The 24,223-nt window shown below is 37.1% G+C and overlaps 1 protein-coding gene across 5 annotated transcripts in view; it reads right to left on the bottom strand.

Annotated features, from left to right (window-relative positions):
* Asator (tau-tubulin kinase asator) overlaps positions 1-24,223 on the bottom strand; it is a 42,353-nt gene that overhangs the window by 2,660 nt on the left and 15,470 nt on the right. For 3 of the 5 annotated variants that reach the window (XM_017178132.3, XM_017178131.3, XM_017178133.3), the window contains exons 5-14: positions 23,985-24,200; positions 23,012-23,080; positions 22,642-22,956; positions 20,251-21,030; positions 19,897-20,033; positions 11,545-11,689; positions 11,016-11,406; positions 8,956-9,495; positions 4,794-4,893; positions 1,311-4,727 (exon numbers count right to left, since the gene is read on the bottom strand). In XM_017178132.3, the coding sequence (XP_017033621.1) occupies positions 4,496-4,727; positions 4,794-4,893; positions 8,956-9,495; positions 11,016-11,406; positions 11,545-11,689; positions 19,897-20,033; positions 20,251-21,030; positions 22,642-22,956; positions 23,012-23,080; positions 23,985-24,200 (2,925 nt within the window). In that variant the 3' untranslated portion in view covers positions 1,311-4,495. Of the gene's footprint in view, positions 1-1,310; positions 4,728-4,793; positions 4,894-8,955; positions 9,496-11,015; positions 11,407-11,544; positions 11,690-19,896; positions 20,034-20,250; positions 21,031-22,641; positions 22,957-23,011; positions 23,081-23,984; positions 24,201-24,223 lie in introns of those variants that run through there. The other 2 variants (XM_070287598.1, XM_017178135.3) reach the window with 2 other exon arrangements.

Here is a 24,223-nt window from a genome sequence, read left to right as displayed (position 1 = left end):
TAGCCGCGCTAACTAATTATTTCCGATCAAAGATTTTGTTTTACCTCTCTATAGTTTTCGACTTTCCTTCAGGAACGTGACATAGAGCACATCAAGGTGATCTCAGTAGAAAGGGTGAATGGAATATCACCACCTATAGGTAAAATATCCGAGTCAATGGAGTCAGCAGATTGGTAAATGTTAAATAAAGTAGAACAACTCTATCATGCAAAAATAAAGCCCCTTTGGAGTATATAGAATGTTGGTACAACACCTGGAATCAATTTGCACCTAAGTATCGCAGACCTTATAAAGTGAATAGAGTATTCGATAATGATCGATATGAAAATGATGTTGAAGATGATTGCCAATTAACACAATTATATTTTAAAAGTGTATTAGATCCAGCAAGACTGAGACATTGAACAACGTACTGTAGCAACAATGATACTGTAGCATTACTACTGTAGATCGAGGTCGATCTTTTATCAGGTTGGCCGAATGTAAGCACAGTATTAATATAAGATACTAATACTAACTACACTAATATCGGTAATTGTACAGAGTTAAGAACAAACGATTGTGTGTAATCGATATATATGAATAAGGTGCTGAGAGTGGCCACCTATCAGCGAAAAGTTCCTGAAGGGAACCACATTAGCAGCAGCAGTCACTTCCAGCGGTTCAGCAACAGCAGTCACTCCCAGCAAGGCGATTGCAGCAGCCACAACCCATGAGGCGATCGATGTCCTGCCTCCATCCAAGACGCTTGCGGAGCTGTACCCAGATATGTCCAGGCGGTCGACGGGCAAGCGACATGGACGCGCAGGAGGGCACCAGATCCGTTGGAGATTTTCGGCATACCCTATAAAGCCGTAGCATATGACGAAATTCTGCTCTGCTCTCGCTCTCATTTTTTTGCTAAGGCTACGGCTACGCAGAGCACTGCTTTTCATTTTTTGAAGCGACAAAACTACGAGCAGAGCAAAGCATAGGCTTCGCCGTACTTCTGCTACGGCTCTCGTCAAAGTAAGAGCGGTAGCAATAGCAAAACGAAATACTACGGGAGAAGCGTAGTTTTTCAAACGCTGCTTTCTCTTTCGACTTCTCACGCCTTTGTCTTATTTAAATTACCCGCATCCTTCTCCTTAGCTAGCTAATGTTTACTTATGAAAATAGTTCACAATTCATTGCTTATCCTAAAACAATAATAATAATTGCTGAGCGGACATTGCAGTGCATATGAAGTTTCGTATATACACATAAATTAATTTCATACTAAATTAAATTCTATTTGCCTTTAATAATGTTTTTAGAAAAAATCTGGCTGGAATGGAGTTTTTTAAGCTATAGTCAATGTAAAATGGCATATTTTCTCCTGCCATACGCGTTGTCCCATGAACCGTTATCTTTCGAATTCTTCTTTCTACATAAAAAGAACTCCGCGAGTTGGGATGTGCAAATTAGACATATACGCCGCCGCGCCACGCCGCCGCCGCCGCCGATTTTTGCCTTATTTGACGCGCCGCCGCCAAATTATGAAAATAACGGCGCGCCGCGGCGCGCCGCTGGTGCGGCATCGGCGCAGCTTCAGCGCGGCCTTCAGTGTCATTGTTCTTTATAAAACTTAAAAAAAAAAAAATAACTCATTAAAATGGCCTTTTTGCCTTATTTGACGCGCCGCCGCCGCCGGTTCTTTCTGACTACTACGCCGCCGCCGCCGAGTCATTTTGACCTCTACGCCGCCGCCGATGCCTTTAACCATCGGCGTAAACCTCTAGTGCAAATAATTGTGAATTTGTGTTAGTACTTTTAAATACCTATGTAAAAAAGAGCCCCAATCAAATTGTTATCATATTTAAATGCATATAAAAACCAGAACCAGAAAAAAACCATATATTTTTTGGTAATTTCCGAGAGAAAAAACATGTTTAATTGTGATTTAGACATTTTCAATGAAATAAATAATACACTTCTGTTGTATCAGAATTAATATTAAATTTTATTGACGTTAATTTGCATCTATTACATATTGTTTGCGATACGATAGCATATAATATATACAATATAAATCAATCAACGTTATTATAATATATCATATTATGTTGTTTGATAAATTAAATTAAATCTTAAAAACTTAGTTTATAGAAAGCACTTGTCGAATCGTCACATATAAACAAGAACAGCACACACGCATACCCGAACAAATTAAAATTACAACTGCAGATATAAACTATATAACAAAGTATAAATTAAATTATTTTTTGGGGTACATTTTATTATTTATCCGTAACTGATATTTCGCTACCTCTAAGATTACTATTATTTTCAACTTGAGATTACAACAATGTCTTCTAAATACCTATGATTGCAAAACTAAATAAAACTACATTATAATATTTAGCTACAAAAATGTTCTTGATCTCGCCGTATTTATATTTTCATAATATGGTTATTTGTGTTCATTTCTTGTCGTTTAAAATCATTTTCATCATTTCAACATACGTTTTATATAATTAAATAATAATAAAAAATGTTGTTCATAATTTTAAATAAAATTTTCATTAAAATTAAACGATAATCTGAGATTTATTGTACATGAAATTAAGTTGTTTTTCTCTAGCTACCGCATTCGATGTACATTGCTCGAAGTTTTAGCCCTTTTTTATAGCAGCTCAATATCAGATCGTAAAACAATTTGTCAACGCGTAGTAAATGATTTTAGTATCCTTGCAGGGTATTCTAATCATAGTCAGAAGTCTACAACGCAGTGAAGGAGACGGTTCCGATAAGCAGCCGATCTAACCATGTCCGTCTGTCTGTTTCTAGGAAAACTTGTCTTTCAGTTTTTGAGTTGTGTGAGAACTTTGCAAAGTCGAAAGGGGCAGGATCGGACTACTAACCATATACCATTAACAAACAAAAAAGAAAATTATAACTTCCCTATTTTTAACATATTGTTATAAAATAATTGATTTTTCAAACGATTCTGAAAATTGTTTTTTAAATGTATTAAAAATAAATATTTATATGCTGTGTATAAATATACAACTTTTATACATCCACGGTTGGTTTTTCTATTCATTTTATTCGGTTTAAAGCAAATTGATATCCAATAATAGGTCCGTTTGCGATCGATTTCTTAAAACATAAGTAAAATCAGATAACAAACATTCGAGGTATTATACAAAAAACTTATTGTGTATATGTAACTTCTGCATCATCTTGTTGTTGAACATCTCCCAAGCAAAATTCGTTTTATTCGGGGTTGTGCAGAACGAGCCTAGCATTAGTCAACATTTGCTTAATTTGTACACATTTTCTTTTGTCTTCCGAATAAAGTTTTTCATAAATTCGAACATAATAAGACAACATATGTAAATTAGCTATGTCCACGTTACGTTTAATTTCACCCTATATGGTATCAGTATCTCACAGTCAGTCTCACACTGCACGTTTCCTACATGTTATTTCTGTTCATACCCGGCTACAATATCTATTGGGTACCCTTATCTTACACATGTAGATAACAACAAAGGAAGATAGATACGAAATTAAATTTGTTGGTGTTTTTTTTTTTGCTACAATTATACTTGTAGAAAAACTTTGCTGACCAACAAATGCGCAACATGCGTAAGATAACGGTACCTTATATGAAGCCACAAAACTACGAGCAGAGCAGAACGAATATTTCTATAGCTTTGGTCATAAATACATCTATCAAAAGTCTCAGTAGCAACAATCAAATAATATTAAAGAGAATATAAATAATAAATATTTAGATCAAACCTTTAAACCTTTAAACCATTAGAAAAGGATTACTAAAAATAACTCATAATAGGATGTGTTTTGTTTGGAATTAAATAGAGGTAAAAAATGGTTTAACAGATCGCGACTATAAATAGTTTACTTTAAAAAAAATGGTTTACCAATTTGTGGTAGATTTTATCCCGAAAAAATGTCTAAAATGTCGAATTATCGAGGAATAACCGACTTTAAACTCATAGTCTTCATATAAACACTTTTTTCTACCGATTTTTCTTCCACTGAATTAAGCGAAGTATTAAATACTTTGTGATATAATTTTAGAAATGACGTTAAATAAAATAAAAAAAATATAAAATAACAATGTCAAATAGAAAAAACGATTTTTTTAAAAAAGTTATCTTTTTTCCCCCGTTAAATAGAGCTAATTATTATGGCGTAATCCTGGTATTTCTCCGTTAATAGGATTATTATCCCTGCTTCGATTATCGTTAAACTCTGTTTAATATAGATAGCATTTTGTTCAGAAATTTAACGCATGATTTCTCAGCAATGCTGATGGGTCAGCTGGCTATGTCGAGAAACCGTTGTATTTTACCCTTTATAAAACAGTAGAAGTGAAGTATGAGGTTGACAACAGGATTTCTTCACTAAGCTGATTTATATTGATAAATATCACAACCCTTTTAGCGATAACCGAAGCACGGCTGGAAATTCCAATTATTGTTCTAACTATTAATGGTTATGGCGATTATTCTAGGTTATTATGTCTATACCGTCGTAGTCGGGCGCTATTTTCCATTTTTGGATCTCCTGGCGGTGGTGAAATGTTGCACTCCGAGGAATATTTATCACTCGTTCGCATATTGTTGGATTTTTGTTCATTTTGCTCCAACATAGATCCGAAATCAGCTTCGTTTACCAGTGTTCCATTATCATCAAAGTCTCCGTCTCCCAACATTGAGTTGGGAATGCCACGAGTTCTTTAAAGAGATGTTACAACAACAAAATAAAGGGTACTGTTGAAAATAATAATCTATTAAACATACCGACTGGATGTCCTGGATCGGGGTCTTTGAAATCTCAGTTGCAGCTGAGTTGGATCGGTAACATATTTTCCTTCCGTTGATTCTCGGCGTCGACGTAGTCCTAAAGTAACCGTAAGTAAGAAATTGCATTAAGAAATAACAGCTCATTACGACTTAGTATTTTTACATCTTATTATCATACAAATCATACGGCTGCCATCTCTATTTGATACAAACCCTATAAAGTATATATATTCTTGATCAGCATCAACAGCCAAGTAGATCTAGCCATGTCCGTCTGTCCGTGTCTACGCAAACTAGTTTCTCAGTTTTGAAGCTATCTGAATGAAACTTTGCAGATAGTCTTTTGACTAGTCTCAATTATGTATAAGCCAGAATCAGCCGGATCAAACGACTATTTTATATAAATGCCATAGAAATGATCGACACATTTTTAGAAAAAAATTATAACTTAGTTGTTTTTTCGACATATTTTTACCATTTTTGAAATAAGGCCAGTTTTAATTATTTCAGAATTTCCGTTTCAACCAAACTAAATTATAATATTTATTTATTATTTTATTTCCTTGATTTGTTCTATAAAATTGACCAGAATGGATCAATTTCTAATACCGAATTCTTAGTGCCGAAGCTTGCTTTCTTTCTTGTTGAGAAAGTTATTGACAAATCGAAATGTCCTGAGACGGACTTGAATTCTATACTTAGCAAATTAAATTTTCTTTGAAAAATTCTTTGGACAAGATGGAGACAATGTAACAGGTATAAAAAGCGATTCGAGTGTAAGAACACGATTTGGTTAACTCTTCTACAAATCGAACAGAATATATTAGGTACTTTGGTATCAGAATGGAGAGTCCTTGAGAGACCATCCTTCTCAGATCATAAGTACATACGGTTCCCATACGCATTCGAACACTCTCCAAAACAATCAGTTGGGGAATGGGGAATGTTCAAGGAGACTATCGCGACACGGCTTGCGATTTCTCCGGGCATAGTAGTCCCTAGAGACCCTCTCCAAAGAGCTGCTAGATGCGAACCACGCATCATGACCTATATCGGACACAAGAAAGAGGACCAGGCCACCCTAGTTGAATAAGGACCTTTCACTCCGACGCAACAAACTCAAAGAATTCTTCAAAATCGCCAAGCAGGCGAAAGATGATATCATCAATGAGGAATACAAAGTTCTACCAAGGGACTACAAGAAGGAAATACGCAAGGCGCAGAGAAACTCATGGAGAAACTTCTGCTCCAATATAGAGACTGCCCCAGAAACGGGTAGACTACGGAAGCTTCTATCGAAGCAGCCAACCATACAGAGTCAGCTCAAACGGACAGTGGACTGAGGGCAGCGAAGAGGCCCTAACATCACTAATTCATACGCATTTCCCAGGATGCACTGAGGTACCCGATGTGAATAAGCACCAGGACCTAGCAACTGGAGAAGAGCATCTCCCAAAAGATCAAATATCCTCTAGTAGAATCCACTGGGCTATAGACTCCTTTGCGAGGATAAAAGCATCAGGACTAGATGGAATATTCCCAGCCATGCTGCAGGTGACCAAGGAAGTGGTCGCCCATGGCTATACGCAATATATACAGCTGGTTTAAGCACGGGGTATATCCCTATCCAATGGAGGACCTCTCGGATTGTCTTCCTGCCCAAAGCAGGAAAGTGCAGCCACGTGAGCCCCAAAAATTACAGACCGATAAGCCTCACCTCATTCCTTCTTAAAACTCTGGAAAAGCTGCTGGACCTATACATCAGGAACGATGTAGGGAGACAACTGTCGACCAACCAGCACGCCTACACGAAGGGGAAATCAGTGGAGACGGCACTGCATTCGTTGGTTGCCACCATTGAGAGAGCCCTAAACAATAAGGAGTATGCACTTGGAGTGTTCGTGGACATATCCGGGGCATTTGACAACGTTAGCACGGACACAATAATGGATCGCCTAGAAGTGACCAACTCGTCCCCGGCTATCAACTTGTGGATAAAAAATCTTCTAAGTTGCTGGCGGGTACAATCAGATTGGGGCACCGCTTCCATGGTGAGAGGAGCGCACAGAGGCACGCCGCAAGGTGGGGTTCTGTCGCCCTTCCTATGGAATCTGGTGGTAGACGACCTAATCAAGAGATTCGAGAGGAAAGCACCAAAGATAACAGCTTATGCGGATGACATAATCACGGAAGTCTGTCCATCGACCCTCAGCTCGATCATGGAAACAACGCTCAGGGAGATATGTGAGTGGGCGGAGAAGGTAGGACTCAATATCAATGCAGATAAGACGAACCTTATTCTCTTCACCAAGAGATACAAGGTGCCGCAATGGATCCCCCCGAAAATTAACAAAACCAGGCTGACCCCGAAAACACAAGTCAAATACCTCGGCATTGTACTTGACAGCAAGCTGAAATGAAGGCCAATGTAGTAGAGAGGGTAAAAAAGGCCACCATAGCGCTATATGCATGCAAGAAGATTCTTAGCAGCACATGGGGCCTCTCACCCGCTCTAATGCATTGGGTCTACATATCGGTGGTGCGTCCGACTCTGCTGTATGGGGTCTTAGTGTGGTGGCAAGTCATGGAGAAGAAAACGTATAATAAGCTTATAGAGAGAACCCAGCGGCAGGCACTGCTCTGCATATCAGGGGCGCTGAGGTCAACCCCCACCAAAGCACTCGAAACCATAATCGGTATATATCCCCTAGATATCCAAGCGCAACTGACAGCAGGAAAGGCGGCACAACGTCTGGTTGCATCAGGAAACTGGTCACTACAAGGTTTCGGGCACAGTTCAATTGGTCGAGATATGACGTACCCGGTTGTACCCGGAAAGCAGCAGAGCTTGCGCAGAGCATAAACCGTCCACATGAGGCGGTCAATTTGTTCGTAGACAGTCTAGCGGCGATAAGATCCATGCAATCATCAGCGGTCAGTTCCAAAATGTACTAGCAAGCAGGAAGTCATTAGCCTGAGCACGATTAAGTCAGTGAGGATCTTTGGGTTCCCAGCCACCAAGGCATAGACGGTAACGAAACCGCGGACGAACTTGAAAAGGAAGGCGTTGGACTGGCGAGTGAAAGAGCAGAAAACCTCCCTATCTCCCTAAGAACGCTCCAAAGCGAGCTAGAGAGACGGGCTGACGCAAGCGCAAAAAGCAGGTGGAGGAGTATTTCCGCAACCTGCAAAATATCAAAAATCATGTGTAAAGAGCACAATGAGAAACTCAATCAGTACGTGCTGCATCTTCCGCGGAAGGACTGCAGAATGTTAGTGGGTATTCTAACAGACAACTGCCTGTCTGCTGCACATGCAGTCAAGCTGGGTATTACCGCCAACGCCAAATGCCGGAAATGTGATGAATCCGAGGCAACCGAAACCTTGGAGCATCTCATTTGCAAATGTCCGGCCCTAACGAGGGCAAGAATGAGATACCTAGGCTCTCCAAGAGGAAGCCAGGCGAACTCCTTGACTTTGCGAAAAACGCCTTGATATTCAAGGATCTCGAAACCCGCATAAATAGTCTCTTGGTCCATCCAGGAGTTTTCCTGGATAGCTATGGGCCATATTGGCCCATGTGTGGCCCCTCGAGGGCCGTCCGGATTAACCTAACCTAACCCAACATATTAGGTCAACTTAAAAATGTCAAATTTTTAAAAGTTCGCTTTGCCACACACACTGATTAATTTACTACTAAACTAATACACCGAAACCGATACACTAACACAACAAAACCGTTACACTTAACAACATAAAAACATAAACATAAATTAAATAATTTCGAAAGATCTCTACGTCTACTGCATCCAAGTTCCTTCGCTGGATCTGCCTTTCCCTGGAGATCCCTGGAGAGAGTGAGGCAAGACCGGGCAGGCTAAGCGGCCAAAGTATGGATTTGCGACCGTACCGTACCCTTGTCCCGTAATGTCAGTGCACGGTTTCCTCATTCTAGATAATTGTTATGTACTCATCCAAGCAAAGAATCAGACAGCACGCCAGTAAACCTTCCTCGTATTCCTTTTCTATACTTTAACGCGAACAAGCACGTGCTTGGTTCACAAAGGCCACTTTAATTTAATAACCGTAATGCAAATAAACAAAAAAACAAAAATAAAACACACACACAGTTATAAAAACTCTTTAAAGTACAACAAACCTGGAGTTAGATCCGTCATATTAGGATTATTTTCTATAGACTTCGATTGTATAATTTTGCGAAAAGGTATAATAGTATCCATTGCATTGGTATTATGAGGTGTGTTTGTTTCCAGTGTAGTAGCAGCTCCTCCCGCAGACTCACCACCTGCCCACGAAGCACACTTTGATTGACGTACTGGAATTTTGCTGGGGGCTATCATTAGTGGCGCTATGTTTGAATCGGTAACCAAATTTTGTTTGATCATTGTCTGATCATTGATCTCGATACTGTTGCCATTCACAGAATGAGTTTCGGTAAGAGCCTTTGTAACGGCTGTATCTTTGTAATGAATTGGATTTGTCGTGACATAATTATGAACTATACTCGCGGGTGAAGCTATAATAACTGCAGCAGCTGTAGTTTTTGTTGTTTCATCACAGTAAATAGGTGGCCTCTCGAAGAGTTGGTCTTCACTTCCATGATTTTCGTTTGCAGGATTATTTTTAACGGCCGCCGCCAAGGCATCATAATAAATTGAATCATCTAAATGTGATCTTTCTGAAAAGTAAAGCCGAATCAGTATTTATTGTACGAATACAGAAATAATAGATGTATTGATATCGTATCAATATTGTATATTCTCCTACTATATATACCAGACCATAACAACCAGAAAAAAGAGAATTAAGGAAATTTTAGTTTTTTCAGTGATACAGGATGCGTCATCCTTTATGTCGGTATGTAAACATTGAATATCTTTCAAATAAGCAACAGATTTTTCTGCACAATTTCTTCAGACTAATTTTTGAAAACAACTTCCATCAAGTGGCCGCCCTTTTTGCTGCATTTTCATAACTTTTTCTAGCATTCTAGGTGGTATAGCAATGATTATTGCACGAATATTTGCCATGAGCTCGTCAATGGTTTCAAGCTTGGTGGCGTAAAGTCCCGAGGTGTGAAATCTGGAGATCTGGGTGGCCGATCAATTTAGCCTTTTTTAAGGGGGGGGGTAAGGTATTTAATTTTTTTTTTCGTAAATTTTTTTTTATTTTTTATTTTGAAAGTTCAACATCTTAAGAATATTATGTCCAAGTTTTACATCGATCATAGGAATATTGACAAAGTTATGCGGAGTTGAACGAAGGTCGGTTGGTGTTCAATGCATGAGAATCGCAAAGTTTAAAGCGCTCTCCTGAAAAATGCCATTTTGAAAATCGGTGTACACGATAACTCAAAATCTACTGAACCAATCGGTTTGAAATTTGGAACATAACTTCTTTGGATAATTCTACAGGTATTCACGTGGAGTTTTTTTAATTTTTAATTTTCTTATATTTTTTATTTAACAAATTAACTTAATTTTTTTGTCAAAAATCGGGATTTTGACTTCAAATTTTGATAAAAAATAGGGGAAAAATTTTAAAAATAAAAACTCTTCGTGAATACCTCGGGACACTTATCCTTTAACGAATGAGGTATAATTTTTTTATATCGGATGATCCTGTGGACTGTTAGGATGTACACCGCAAAACAACTTTTTTTGGAGGCGACTCGGGAGATTCCCTATAACTTCTCTACCTCTAAATATTTTTCAATACAAAATTTATTAAAAATTATTCAAATGTTGTGTTATTATATGGTATTTAATTCATTAAGCTAACGTTAGCCATTCCGCCACAATAACTTTTTGAAAAGTGGCCTTTTTTGCACCGAATTAACCTTACCCCCCCCTTAAGTCAACACAACTGAACGACTATTTTAAATGTAAAGCGTCACTATTTCAGCGCGTTCTTTCGAGGTGAAGCGATTCATGATTAAAATTGTACTGAGCTAAGGTTTTCAACACACGGTTCACTAATGACAAAGTTATTCAATGTTTACATAAAAAAAAAACCTGTATTAATTTAGCATGTTTTCAATATTAAAGTGTACAATACTTGTAAAATTTAAATTTTCGATATATTAAAGTTATCAAAATGCCAGACATTTTTATTGAAAGCCATATATTTTCGCTTGATATATATACCTCACATTTGTGTATTTCATTTCAATCAATTTATTCCCTAAATGTTATTTACCTTTCGGAATGACACGAATCTCCAAGCGACCACTGATACATCCATTGTTGTCCTGAATTGCTGCAGTGCTCAAATTTTTTCGCTGGCACGATGCGGTGGCCTGTGCAAACCACGGTTTTGCCGCTTCTTCTTCCGCTGCATTCGAGCTTTGGTCGTCAAAAATATCGGCGACTACCGAAACATTTGGTAGGCTGTTTCGGTGTTTCGACTTAATTTTCTGACTCTCCTTCGATAAATTTGACTGAAACGCCGAATCCTCTTTGTAAGATAAAGGTTGAATAGTATTCCTTGACACAACAGAATGTGAGGGTTTTGCTTTATTGCTCTGCACTGCGATTTCCGAATAGGCTTCTCTAACGCAAACATTTCTGGCTATATCCATTCGATAAACCTATATAAGTAATACAAGAAAGTTAGACGTAGTTTAAACTAAGTTCTTATGATGCATAAAATGTCTTCGAAAATGGTAAAAAAAAAAAAGAAACTTGAATTTGTATTAATTTTTTTAAATGTTAAAAGCTGTGCTTACTGTATCATCGAACGCTGCTTGCTGTACAGCTGGTGGCTCCAAATCTTTTCGCAATACATTACCCATGGCTGGCTCTGACCAACAGTTTGGTATCGAAATCCGTAACGACTCATAATTCTCGATTCCGGTTATATTGAGCATGTATCTAAGAGAAGCGGAGAAATTCATAATAGCTATTATTAAAATGCCGAATTTACATATGAACATAATTAGCAGAAGATCGGCAAAGCCGATATCCTAACATCCCAGACATAAGAAAATTAACATTTTTTCCCCTTTATATTTATTTTATCGACTGTTGTTTTGCCCTCTTTAAAGGCTATAACATCTTCCCAAGGTTTGTGCAGGGGAGAGCAGCAAAACAACAAACTGTTTCGTAGTAGCTTTAATAGCTTCAAAAGCTTAAGGCTACTATTTGACTATCAAGCGCCGCATTAGTGACATCTCCTTTTCGGCGTCGGACAGTAGCGCCTATTCTCATTTTACGTTTATTTTATTGCAGATTAGTAAAATCGCCTAAAAAAAAAGCCTTTTTGCTGATTCAGGGGGACATTTTAGTAACTTAACACTGAAATTAAAAGTGCAGCTGCACAGAATGAATGATAGCACGGGAAAGCGTTGGATTGCAAGCTTAGAAACGTTTAGCTCTCGCGACGGTGCGAACAACGGCTAAACGAAGGAGGCACAAAAAGGAATGCAAGATATGCAAACAAACAGGGCAGCACAACTAAATTGATATTTAAATGTTATTAAAACACACTTAAAACAAAAAGCTGCATGCATGCCCAAGTGAACGGGAACATTACTAGTCAGAATTAGAAAATTAAAGAAAACCCGGAATGGTTCTTAACAAAGTATATAACACAAATAAATAGTCTCTAGGTCCATCCAGGAATTTCCCCGGATAACTAAGGGCCTTATTGGCCTATGCGTGGCCCCATGAGGTTCGTCCGGATAAGAGACTTGGAAGGAAGAATAGAATGAATCTGTGTATTGCTTCATAAAGGCAGTGTCATTCAAATTTAAGTGCTCACCACGATAATGTAAGCAAAGGTGACATGGAACAAATAATATATGGAAGGCGACAAAGGCGAAATATCCTTTTCCCTAATTATCCAAACTTTCTACTATTTAATGTTTTATTCGTGCGTGTCCCACGGTCCTGGCCCCTACTTAGAGATATGGATATGGAAGATATGAGAGATATTCATGTCTATGGGATGGATGCTAAATCCAACCAAGGTCCATTTTCGGGACATTTCTTCCTATAAGGAAGATCTAATACCTATTTACACTAAACCGACTGCTTATCCTAAACTCTCTTGATGCACTACGCTGTTGTTCAAGTTACTACACTACAGTAACAATTACAATAATAAACTAATGAATCTTTGAAAAACAATCGAACCTTAAAATCGAGGGAGAAAACAATTTGAGAACCGGTGAGTTTGTATTTATTACAAAGCCTTGATTTTAATTTTTTAGGCGTATCAGCTCGTTATTTAAATACAGATATTAATTAATTTAGCCTTGGAAATTCAGCTTAACGAAAACTACAAGCTTTATCGACTAATCGATCACATTCAACTTTACAAAAACCCCGTATCGATAGTCCCTTCAAAGAAGGATGTTAAGGATGTTCAGGTGCGTCAATGGATAAACTTTAGGTTAGCTTCCACCTACAAGATCGGAGGCAGAGAACCAGCAAGCGGTTCAAACAATTATAGACACTTAACTAACAAAGATATGTCAAGAAAGCCATCAATAGGGTCAAGCTGTGCCTCAGTCATTTGATGACAAACGAGATCCAGGTATGTTGGATGGAGTCACAAGTTTGTCTCGATATGAAAGCTTAATGAAAACGATCTGAATTGCCGAAAGGTGCTTCCCATAAATTGGCTGTTCAGCTGATAGATTCAGATACGCAATGCAATAAATGCAATATCAGTAAAACCATCAATAACACAGGAACACAAAATTAAACTTTGTGAAATTTCCACGAACCATTTCAAGTTTTCCATGATATTTGGGTGCTCCTGAGTAAAAGTCCCATACAAACTTATTTTCCATCACCTACAGGTTCCGCGATATACCTAAGAATACAAAAAACCGATGTTTGCCGACATTTTGAATTACGTGGCCTATATAATTATTATTTTCGGTAGGACTTACTCTCAATACATCACGGCACTACTAAAAAATAGTCCCAACCGTGAACCATTGCCCATGTCTTTGGAATTCGACGCCAAAGTTGAAACTCCCAAAATTTTCAACATTTCTGTGATGAAAAAACAATTCTGAGAATTAAATCTTATATGGAAATAATTTTAAATATTCATTGAATCTATTGTTCATTGTATTCTTTAATTTCGGTTTAAAGCGTTTTCATGAGGACATTTTATTGGATTTATTAAACGAATAAAACCGCTTTTTTGGTTTTATTATCCACTCCTATTTGCTGTCAAATTTCAAATAAGCAAGGCAACCTATAAAATGGTAGTAAATATGTATTTTTTTATATATAACTAGCGGACCCGGCGAACTTTATCTCGCCCCAACTTCGACTGATTAAAACAAATTAAATTGAGACGTTCCGTTTCTACTTTGACGTACATGTCGAAACAGTACTGTTGAAACATCATCAATCGATACGCATAAAAATTCATAGAGCTTATCATTCTTCCTAAAATTTTTAGGCTAAAATTTGAATTCAAAATTGGTTGAGAACCAAAAAGAAGTGATGACTTTTAAACAAACCTGTCGTTGGATTGACAAATTTTTATACCCTTGCAGGGTATTATAATTTCAGTCAGAAGTTTGCAACGCAGTGAAGGAGACGTTTCCGACCCTCTAAAGTATATATATTCTTGATCAGCATCAACAGCCGAGTCGATCTAGCCATGTCCGTCTGTCCGTCTGTCCGTCTGTCCGTCCGTCTGTCCGTCTGTCCGTTTCTACGCAAACTAGTCCCTCAGTTTTAAAGCTATCTGAATGAAACTTTACATATAGTCTTCTATATACTCTCACTGCTATATATGTCGGAACGGGCCGGATCGGACGACTATATCATATAGCTGCCATACAAATGTTCGATAAATTTTTAGAAAAAAAATTATAACTTGGCTCATTTTCAACATTTTTGCACAATTTTTTAGATTTGGCCATTATATATTATTTCTGAATTTTGGTAAAAATTTTATAAAAATCGGACTACTATATCTTATAGCTGCCATAGGAACGATAGGGAAAGTAAAAGAAAAAATTATAACTTCGTTGTTTTTCAACGTATTTTCATCTTATTTGAAACATGAGCTTCTGGTATTATTTCAAAATTTTGGTATAAATTTAATGAAAATCGGACTACTATATCTTATAGCTGCCATAGGAACGATAGGGAAAACGATAGAAAAAATTATAACTTCGTTGTTTTTCAACGTATTTTCATCTACTTTGAGACATGAGCATTTAGTATTATTTCAGAATTTTGGTAACGATATTATGAAAATCGGAGAACTATATGATATAGCTGCCATAGAAGTGATCCGTAGATGTAGAGAAAATGAAAAGCTGGGAATGTAAACTGTAACTGTCAAACTGTAAACATAATAAGTATAGGTAAAATGTTATGAAACTCCGTTTAGTGTCTGTTTTCGGCATTATAATTTATAATATAAATATGAAAACCAATCTGCAAGGGTATACAAACTTCGGCGTGCCGAAGTTAGCTTCCTTTCTTGTTTTGACTTGAAATCAGTGGAGGGCGATCTGATAAATAATATTTTTTGCTTTGTTATCCGGTGCAAAAATAAATAATGATGACGGCTTTCCCACACGCGAACAGGCTACGTATAGCTGGCCATGTGAGAAACATGGATATTCCAGATTTATCCCACAGACTTCCAACAATTGGCCTTGCGGTTTATTGATTGTCATCGCAATCGCCAATCGAACTGGGAACTGAACCCTCTTGAATTGGAATGGAAGATCTGTTGGAATAATCGGAATTCGTGGGATAAGAACTTCCTCTCCTTTAAATTTGCCCTTGCATATGGCACGGACTTCCAACATAAGTAGCTGGGAGATTGGTCAAACAACCTATGTTGGCCGCGTGTCCTTCAGTAGCGATGGCGTCACGCAAGTGAATGTACTCGTCCGACCGCAACTTCGACTAATTAAAACGAATGAAATTGAGACGCTCCGTTTTTACTTTGACGTACATGTCGACGCAGTACTGTTGAAACAAACGGCGGTATCTTAACAGATGATTGTCAACATCTAGTCAAATCATCAATCGATACGCATAAAAATTCATAGAGTTGACCTTCTTATTCGTTTCTTCTCCTAGAATTTGAATTCAAACTTAGTTGTAGAATCAAAGAGAAGTGATGACTTGTAAACAAACCTGATGTTGGATTGACCATCTTTATGTTGAAGTGATACCCATCTTCTCCACGACAGAACATCAACGGGTATTGAAGAGCATTATATGACCGATGAGTCTCATAAACTCGCTGCAATTGGCCATTATCCCGACGCTTCAAAACAATATCGCGTCCTTCCACATTCTCGCCAAAAATCACCACTGCGACTTCATTGATGGTGGGAGCATTAAATTGTCTTGCATGGCTACCAGTGGGTCTTTTTTGTCAGCGCTGATAATGATTTTGTGTTCGTCATAATGCATTATATTCAATGCAGTTCATGCTCATGGAGAAGATTTTGCAATTGTTCGATAATTTCACGTTTAGTTGCAGTAAAAATTGCACAGCGGTGATTTAGTTCAACTGCCGAATCACCACTGAAATAGAACTGAAGGAATTTATTATCTTTGTTTTGTGGTGGTAACAAAGCGCCCGCTCGGTGGTGAATTTGCCCTTGAATCTGAATGTTGGAATGCAATTTCGAAAAAATGTGAGTTGTTCATTTTGATAATAAAGAGACGCCATTACCTTATAACTTGGATTGTAGCCTGATTGATGAAAAACCTCGACTCCAAATGACGTAATTCGAAAGCATCCGTTATATTTTTGTGCAAGCTTTAGGAAACTGTTTGATTGGGCTAAATTTCCATTTAGTAGCGAATACAATGGCCCTGGTGGATGAGCCAAAACGGGCAATTTAATTTTGCCTGCACAGCATAATCCGGGGGTTTCCAACCGAAACTTCAGTTCATTGCAATGCTGACATACAACAGACAATGAACCAATAACAACGCAGCTATGATCTTTGTAGGTGGTCTTTGTGCAGCGCGAAGCTTTGCCATCTGGGCACGTATCGATGCATTTATTTCTGTACGTTCCTCTTGCGTCCGACTATTACGGGAATTCTGAATACTTATTGCATTGCGTGAACGCCGTCCAAGTCTTGATCGTCTAACAGCAGTCATTACTTCCAATTGGTAATGCTTCGTTAGCTCGATTTTTTTGTTTAAATATTTTTTTACCGAGTTCATTGATACACAATTTCAACGCAGCTATGATCTTTGTAGGGTGTTTCAGAATTTTACATACAACAGTGTGTCCACCTGTTGAGCCGCTAGCGACCTTTCCGGAAGGACTTCCCAAAATTTTCTTATTTAATAACCTTCTTCTGGCAATTACAAACAACTGAAAAAAATATGAGCCAAAACGGCCCAGCCGTTCTCTTTTGATGCCATTAGTAACATTTTTTGTCTCCATTTTTATATATATAGATATAAATTTAGATTTTTTACTCGCATTCTATAGGTTGCCTTTACTTATTTGAAATTTGACAGCAAATAGGGGTAGATAATAAAATCAAAAAAGCTGTTTTATTCGTTTAATAAATCCAATAAAATGTCCTCATGAAAACGCTTTAAACCGAAATTAAAGAATACAATGAACAATAGATTCAATGAATATTTAAAATTAGTTCCATATAAGATTTAATTCTCAGAAATGTTTTTTCATCACAGAAATGTTGAAAATTTTGGGAGTTTCAACTTTGGCGTCGAATTCCAAAGACATGGGCAATGGTTCACGATTGGGATTATTTTTTAATAGTGCCGTGATGTATTGAGAGTAGGTCCTACCGAAAATAATAAAGGTAAGTCCAATTATATAGGCCACGTAATTCAAAATGTCGGCAAACATCGGTTTTTTGTATTCTTAGGTATACCGCGGAACCTGTAGGTGATGGAAAATAAGTTTGTATGGGACTTTTACTCAGGAGCACCCAAATATCATGGAAAACTTGAAATGGTTCGTGGAAATTTTTGGCTGTGTACCTGTGTAATCAGTTCAAAGATAAGACTGGAGTCAAAGGCAATTAAAAATCCACCTCCTCGCTTGAAAATCTATAAATTGTGTACTTACCCGGAAGAAATTTCCGAGATAAGGATCTCCGGTTTTTACCAGTTTCAGTAAACATAATTTCGAGAGCTTGTTGCACGTAATCCTTAGTTTCTTATAGAAAAGTTGGAGTGAGGTGGTAAGATTTTTGGGTGACACGGTGAGGTTTTAAAAATTGTTCCACCTTTCTTTTACAGCTTCGGTTTTGCCTTGTATATAGGCAAGTACATCTTGCTATGCTAGGAGCAAGCCGATAAGCAAATATTGTTCACAAAAATTAAAAGTGTTAATTAAAAGAATTTGTCTTTAGAAGTGCAGCTTTAAGCTGAAATTGCAGTCGAAATAAGAACACGGTAACTTTTCGAATTTTTACTTGATGTGTGTCGGATGTCTTTATTTAACCGTATGTAAAAGGTAACTGGTTACAAGTAATTTAACTATATCTAGGCAGAGCGAATTGGAAGCTCAAGGGACTGGAAGTCCGAAGGGAGAGGGATAGAGAGAGAGCTTACGGGATATTTGGAGGCTACAAGCAGGATCACACTGCCTCTTAAAAACAAGCGTCCTCTTGGAGCGAACAAAATTAATTCACACAAAGGCACAGTAATGGTATAAGTTTCTTGATAGTTTATTGATAAGTTAAACCCCGGATCTATATAAAGAAAAAAAAAAATCAAAATACGAAGTCCAAAATAAAAAAATTAACGTTCACTATGAAAGTGATAGACGATTTGAAAATGACAGCCGATTTAATTTGATTCTTTTTTGTTTGTTTGTTTTTGTCTCTACCACCATGCACACTCTTCGAGGCTCTTTGTTAGAGAAAAGGTATTAGAGAATCTCCAATTCATAGTAATCTAATTCATTTTTATTGAATGCCACTAAATCTGCTGCAATCTGCAGTTTTCCTGTTGTTAAACAACCAAAACTGTTGGCAAACTATTTATTTTAGTTCCACAAAAGAGATTCAACATATTTGATTTTAGTGGCATGCTAACTTTTTACATCTTAACACCTCCAAATGGTAACTGATGATAATTTCACGTGTCATTGACCAGCTTGCTACTTATACACTTAATGACTGATCTCTGGAAGGAATAACTCTTGTTGAAGATTTGGGTGTTCGCCTAGACCCTAAACTTTCGATTTCTGAACATATTTCATGCGTGGTTAATAAAGCCAGAGGCATGCTCGATTTTAATAAAAGGGGGAAGGAATTCTATTCCCCTTATGTAACGAAGACTCTTTTTGCTTCGTTAGTTAGCCCTATGTTGGAGTATGGTTCTTGCCCCTGGGGTCCTCAATTTGAAGTCCATATTAACCGTATTAAATCTGTACAAAAAAACTTTTTACTTTTCGCTCTCCGTGGCCTATCCTGGGATGCTGACTTGAGATTACTGTATTATTCTTAAAGGTTTCTCTTAATTAACTTACCCTCCCTAGCTAACCGTAGAACGATGTTTGGTAATGTTTTTCTTAAAAACATAATAAACGATGAAGTTGAGATCCCTTTTGTGATAAAGCAGCTCAATTCCCACATTCCTCGACTAACATCTAGAACCCTTATCCATTTAGGAATAAATCACTACAGGCGAAATTTTGAATCCCTTTAGGGGTTTATACGCTGATAACAACCACGTCTTGATATTATAATTTATGTGTGCAGTTATGACGAGGTTCCTAATATGTGATTCAGCCCGCAAAAAAAATTTTTCTTAACAAGCCTGGCAAATCTTACGTTAATGATATTTCTAATTGGTTATGGGATGGCGACGGAATACATCAATAATATTCCAATATCCAATCCGTTCCAATTCATATAATTTGTGTACGAAAAACAGCTGGAAATTAGTTTAGTGTGGCCATTTTCATGCATCTTATTCTTCTTTGGCCACTCGTATTCCTAAATTAAATATACAGGAATTTTGCTCCCCAAATTTATAAAGCGAATTTATCTTATGTTAGTACTAAACCTGAAACAGCTAAAATTGTAATTATACTAAGTACTAGGTTTTTTAAGTTTTTATCTATTTAAGCTTACCTTTTCGCCCTGTCTTTTCCATTGTTTTGGGTCTTGTTTAATTTCACTGTTCCAGCAGCGGCGGCTGTTTTCACGGCCTTATTTTGAATTTGTAATGATATATCCGCTTTGTTCACTGGCTCGATATTGGGTTGAGACTGAGAGGCAAAATGTGCAATACTTAGCAAACGTTTATTTTCAAAGAGTTAAGTTAATTCATTTAAACTGTTATGGTTGTTTAAATTAGTTAAAAATTCAAAACACAAATCGTGGTTAACAGTTAAGAAAGAAGACATTTTATGCATTTTATAATATTAGTCTGAATGGAACATTTTATAACCATTTATAACTCCATAGCACTGTATATGTACATACCTGCGGCTCTCTATTCCATTCATTATCGGTCGTATCCTCTGAATCATCAAATTGACTCTTCCATTGGGAGGCCAGTGTAACGGCACCGCCTTTGGTAACCTGTTGCAATGCCGACACATTTTCATCATCGATTAATGCGAACTGTGTAACTGAATGATCACGGTCGCCAGTTAAGCTGCTTCTGGCGGTGATGCCACCTCCTGTTGTCGTTGATCCACTGTTTATCCTTTGCATTGAGTTCGTGGCTGTGGTTGCTCCGCCACCCCCCGAAGATGATGGTCTCAGGTTGGTGGATGTTACGGAACGGCGATTGACTGGTGGCATGTTGGCTATATTAAACATTTGACCGTGTAAATTGAGGGCGAATTTCGAGGATGAACTATTTCCACTGCCAGCAAGGTTGCCAGCTGTAAACGGGGCTATCTGCTCCTGTTTCATTGATGACAAATCGCCAGATGCTTGTTGATTCACCGTCAGTTCGTGGACACTCATTGGCGGGGCTGTAAGGACACGAAGCCGACCAAATGTGGCAGACTTTATTGGTTCATCTGTTGATCGTTTTTGAATTTCGGTTGATTTAGTATTTGATTCTTTCTTTTCTGCATTTCCCGATTTATTTAGTGATTGTGATTTCTGAATCTGCTGATGAACTTCGATTGTTTCCATATTTTTCTGTTCATTCGTAATACCGTTGTCTTCGGTGTCCACTGTGCTTTTGTCGCATTTCGTTGCATTCTTTGGCAGAAGATTTAATAGCGCTTTTTCCTCGGATTGTGGATACTGTAATAATATTAGTGAATAATAATTAATAATAATAATAATAATAATTATCCATTCCTCACAGCTTTTTCTCTCATTGTAGTCAATCTTTATTTGGTATTATTTAACATATTACTAAACAAAAATATAAAGTTTGAAAAAGTGAAGTATAAATATTTTTGGCCAGCATGTCTGTCTAGAACTAGTCTTTGAGTTACTTAGGTATCTGAATGATACTCATATACATATGTAGGTGCCATAATAGCTAATTTGAATTTGGTATTTTAACTTTTATTCACACATTTGCATATGTTTATTTTGCCAATGGATAAAATTCTTGCTTGGCTACTTAACTATACTTAACTAATTTAATTAACGTTAACAGCATCAAAATAATTAAAAATGCTTTTCTTATTAAACCGTTTGGGGAGGTTAAGTTAAATTGCATGCTTCGAGGCAAATTATTAAAATGAGTTAAGGCCCTTGCAATGGGTTCGATTAAAGCACAGTATTCTGCAAACTGGTATGTAGAAGGGTTCAAAATATGTACGGGACAGAAATATGTATTTTACTTAGTAATACGGGATAATAGATTTTCCCAGAGATTGATTCAATATCCAATTGCAAACTTTAATCGTATACGACGTTTGGCCTCCCGAAGTTGACTTTCTTTCTTATTTAACTTGCACTCCTGGTGATACTCAAGCCGGCTCCGGTATCGTTATTTTTTTTTTCGATTTCGATTCTCGTCAAATTTTTGCTATCGGAATGTTTCATTTTCTCATCGTTTCTTACTGCTCAAACAGCTGACTTGCTTTTTTTTTTTTTGGTAAAAAGTAAACCTGAAGAACTCCCTTTTATATTTGCAATCGCTTGTTTCGAAGCCAGGAGGGGGGAGGAATCGCTGGAGTTGAGAAAATCTAGCGATTTAAGATGCTGCAAAATTGTTCACAGTTTTCGATTCCAGTGGTCTCAATTACTATCTTGGTAATTTGTTTACCATTTAAGTAATTAAATTAAATAAAATTAAATTATAACCAACATATTTGGCCCTCTATTAAAGTTATTAGTGTATTATTTTATATTTTAGAAATATTTCTACCTGGTTGTTTTGTTATAACAACAATATGGCAGCCTTGGCGATAACTTTTTGCGATGGAAATTTCTTGAACACGCAAAAAATTGTATTGTAAAATCTGAGGTGGTGTCAGAAATAAATTGTTTTCAAAAGAACTGCGTGCCAGAATGATCTTGTGGTGGTCTGGAATAAATATGAATAGATCACTGACTAACCTATTTTTTCCTTTAGTAAATAAGATCTGATTTCATATAAAAATGCCATTTACTTTTCATTCCGGCCAGACAAAGGTGCCCGTTTTACAAATCGAAAAAGTCGAACGAATTTGAAAACCGGCGCACGAATTTTCGATTTCAAAATCAAAACCGAAAAAAATTTGTCCTTTTCGATTACTGGAGCATGCCTAACTTTTCTAGTTGTGTTATACACACGAGTCAAAAGAAAAAACAGAACCAATAAAAAATATTAGACTGTTTATTTGGATTTAAAAAAAGTATCTCATAAACAGCTTTGAGTTCCTCTAATTTTATTAAACTTTAATTTGAAAGACTTACAGAATTTCCATACACCGGCGCTGAGTTATTTTGATTTGCCATGGAAAACGATCCAGTGCCGACACCGGCGCCGTGTTGCTGGTTGCCTTTCGTTTGGAAAACTGCTTGTGATACATTGTCACTTTCTCCCATGCCAATTACTGGTGTTTTAAGGGCTATACTTTGAATGTTGGGATTTATGGATACGGTCGTGTTTGTGGCAAGCAAATTCTTTTGTACAACATTTTGATTATTGGCACTATGCTGCTGCAGGTTAGCTTCACCGGAAATTTTTGGCTGTGGGTTTAGTGACGTTGCATTGCAGTTTCTGTCCACCTTTAAAAAAATGTCACAAAAATGTATTATATTGGGATTTTTTTTTCGTACTTACTCTATCTTTAATATGCAAGGGCTCGGTGGCTGTAATGTGAGCTGTTTCGATGTCGCATCGCTTCCGGACCTGGTAACGAAATGAGAATATTTGGTCAAGAGATTGAAAGCAAAATAAGTAAGAAAACGTGTCGCGTCGGCAACTAAAATTAATTAATTAACGTGAGTTCCCTATCAATATTGAAATGAAATAAAACAAGAAAGAAAGCTAATTAATTAATTAACGTGAGTTCCCTATCAATATTGAAATGAAATAAAACAAGAAAGAAAGCTAACTTCGGCACGCCGAAGTTATATATCCTTGCAAATTGCAATTTGATCATTAAGAATCGATCCATTCTGGCAATACTTTAGATGTGAAATATATAATATAATAAAAATTAATAAATCCATACGCAGAAAAAAAACAAAGAACTATCAAGTTTCATTACATTTGCCTATAGTAATTATATTTATAGTTTTATATTTGCAGTCTCACATCCACAGTTTTACATTCGCAGCTTTACATTTTTCTCTAGATGTGCCGATCGTTTCTATGGCAGCGATTCGATATAGTTGTCCGATTTTCATAAAATTATAGCCGAATTTCTAAAATAATAAAATGTCATATCTCAAAGAATATGAAAATATGTCAAAAACAAAGAAGTTATAATTTATTGTCTATACGTTTTCCTTCATTCCTATTACAGCTCTATGATATTGTCGTCTTATCCGGCGCTTCCGACATATGTATATAGTAGTGAGAATAGTCAGAAGACTATTTGCAATGTATTATTTAGATAGCTTAAAAACTGAGATACTAGTTTGCATAGAAAAGGACTGACGGACGTGGCTAGATCGACTCCGCTGTTGGTGCTGACCAAGAATATATATACTTTATAGGGTCGGGAATGTCTCCTTCACTACGTTGCAAACTTCTGACTAAAATTATAATACCCTGCAAGGGTAAAAAAATGGCTTGGCGATAAACTCACATATTCCGTTCCACTTGCATTGGATGCAGCCACAGTCATTTGTGTTATATTTCCGTGGACATAATCGTTTTTAAGGGGAACCAGGGGGTTGCCTCCTGCTGTTGTTGCACTGATATTGCCGAGGATAGCAGTTGAATCAACTTTTTCCCAGTCATAAGGATCTGACTCTTTGACGCCTCGCCGTTTCATACACCGCTCAAACAGTCCTATGAGCATCTAAAATAATTAATATATAATTT

The sequence above is a fragment of the Drosophila kikkawai genome, chromosome 4, assembly GCF_030179895.1.
Source record: "Drosophila kikkawai strain 14028-0561.14 chromosome 4, DkikHiC1v2, whole genome shotgun sequence".
In the NCBI taxonomy this organism is placed as follows: domain Eukaryota; kingdom Metazoa; phylum Arthropoda; class Insecta; order Diptera; family Drosophilidae; genus Drosophila; species Drosophila kikkawai.
Note: the sequence above shows the minus strand (reverse complement) of the source record. Positions and strands in the feature narration are given on the sequence as shown.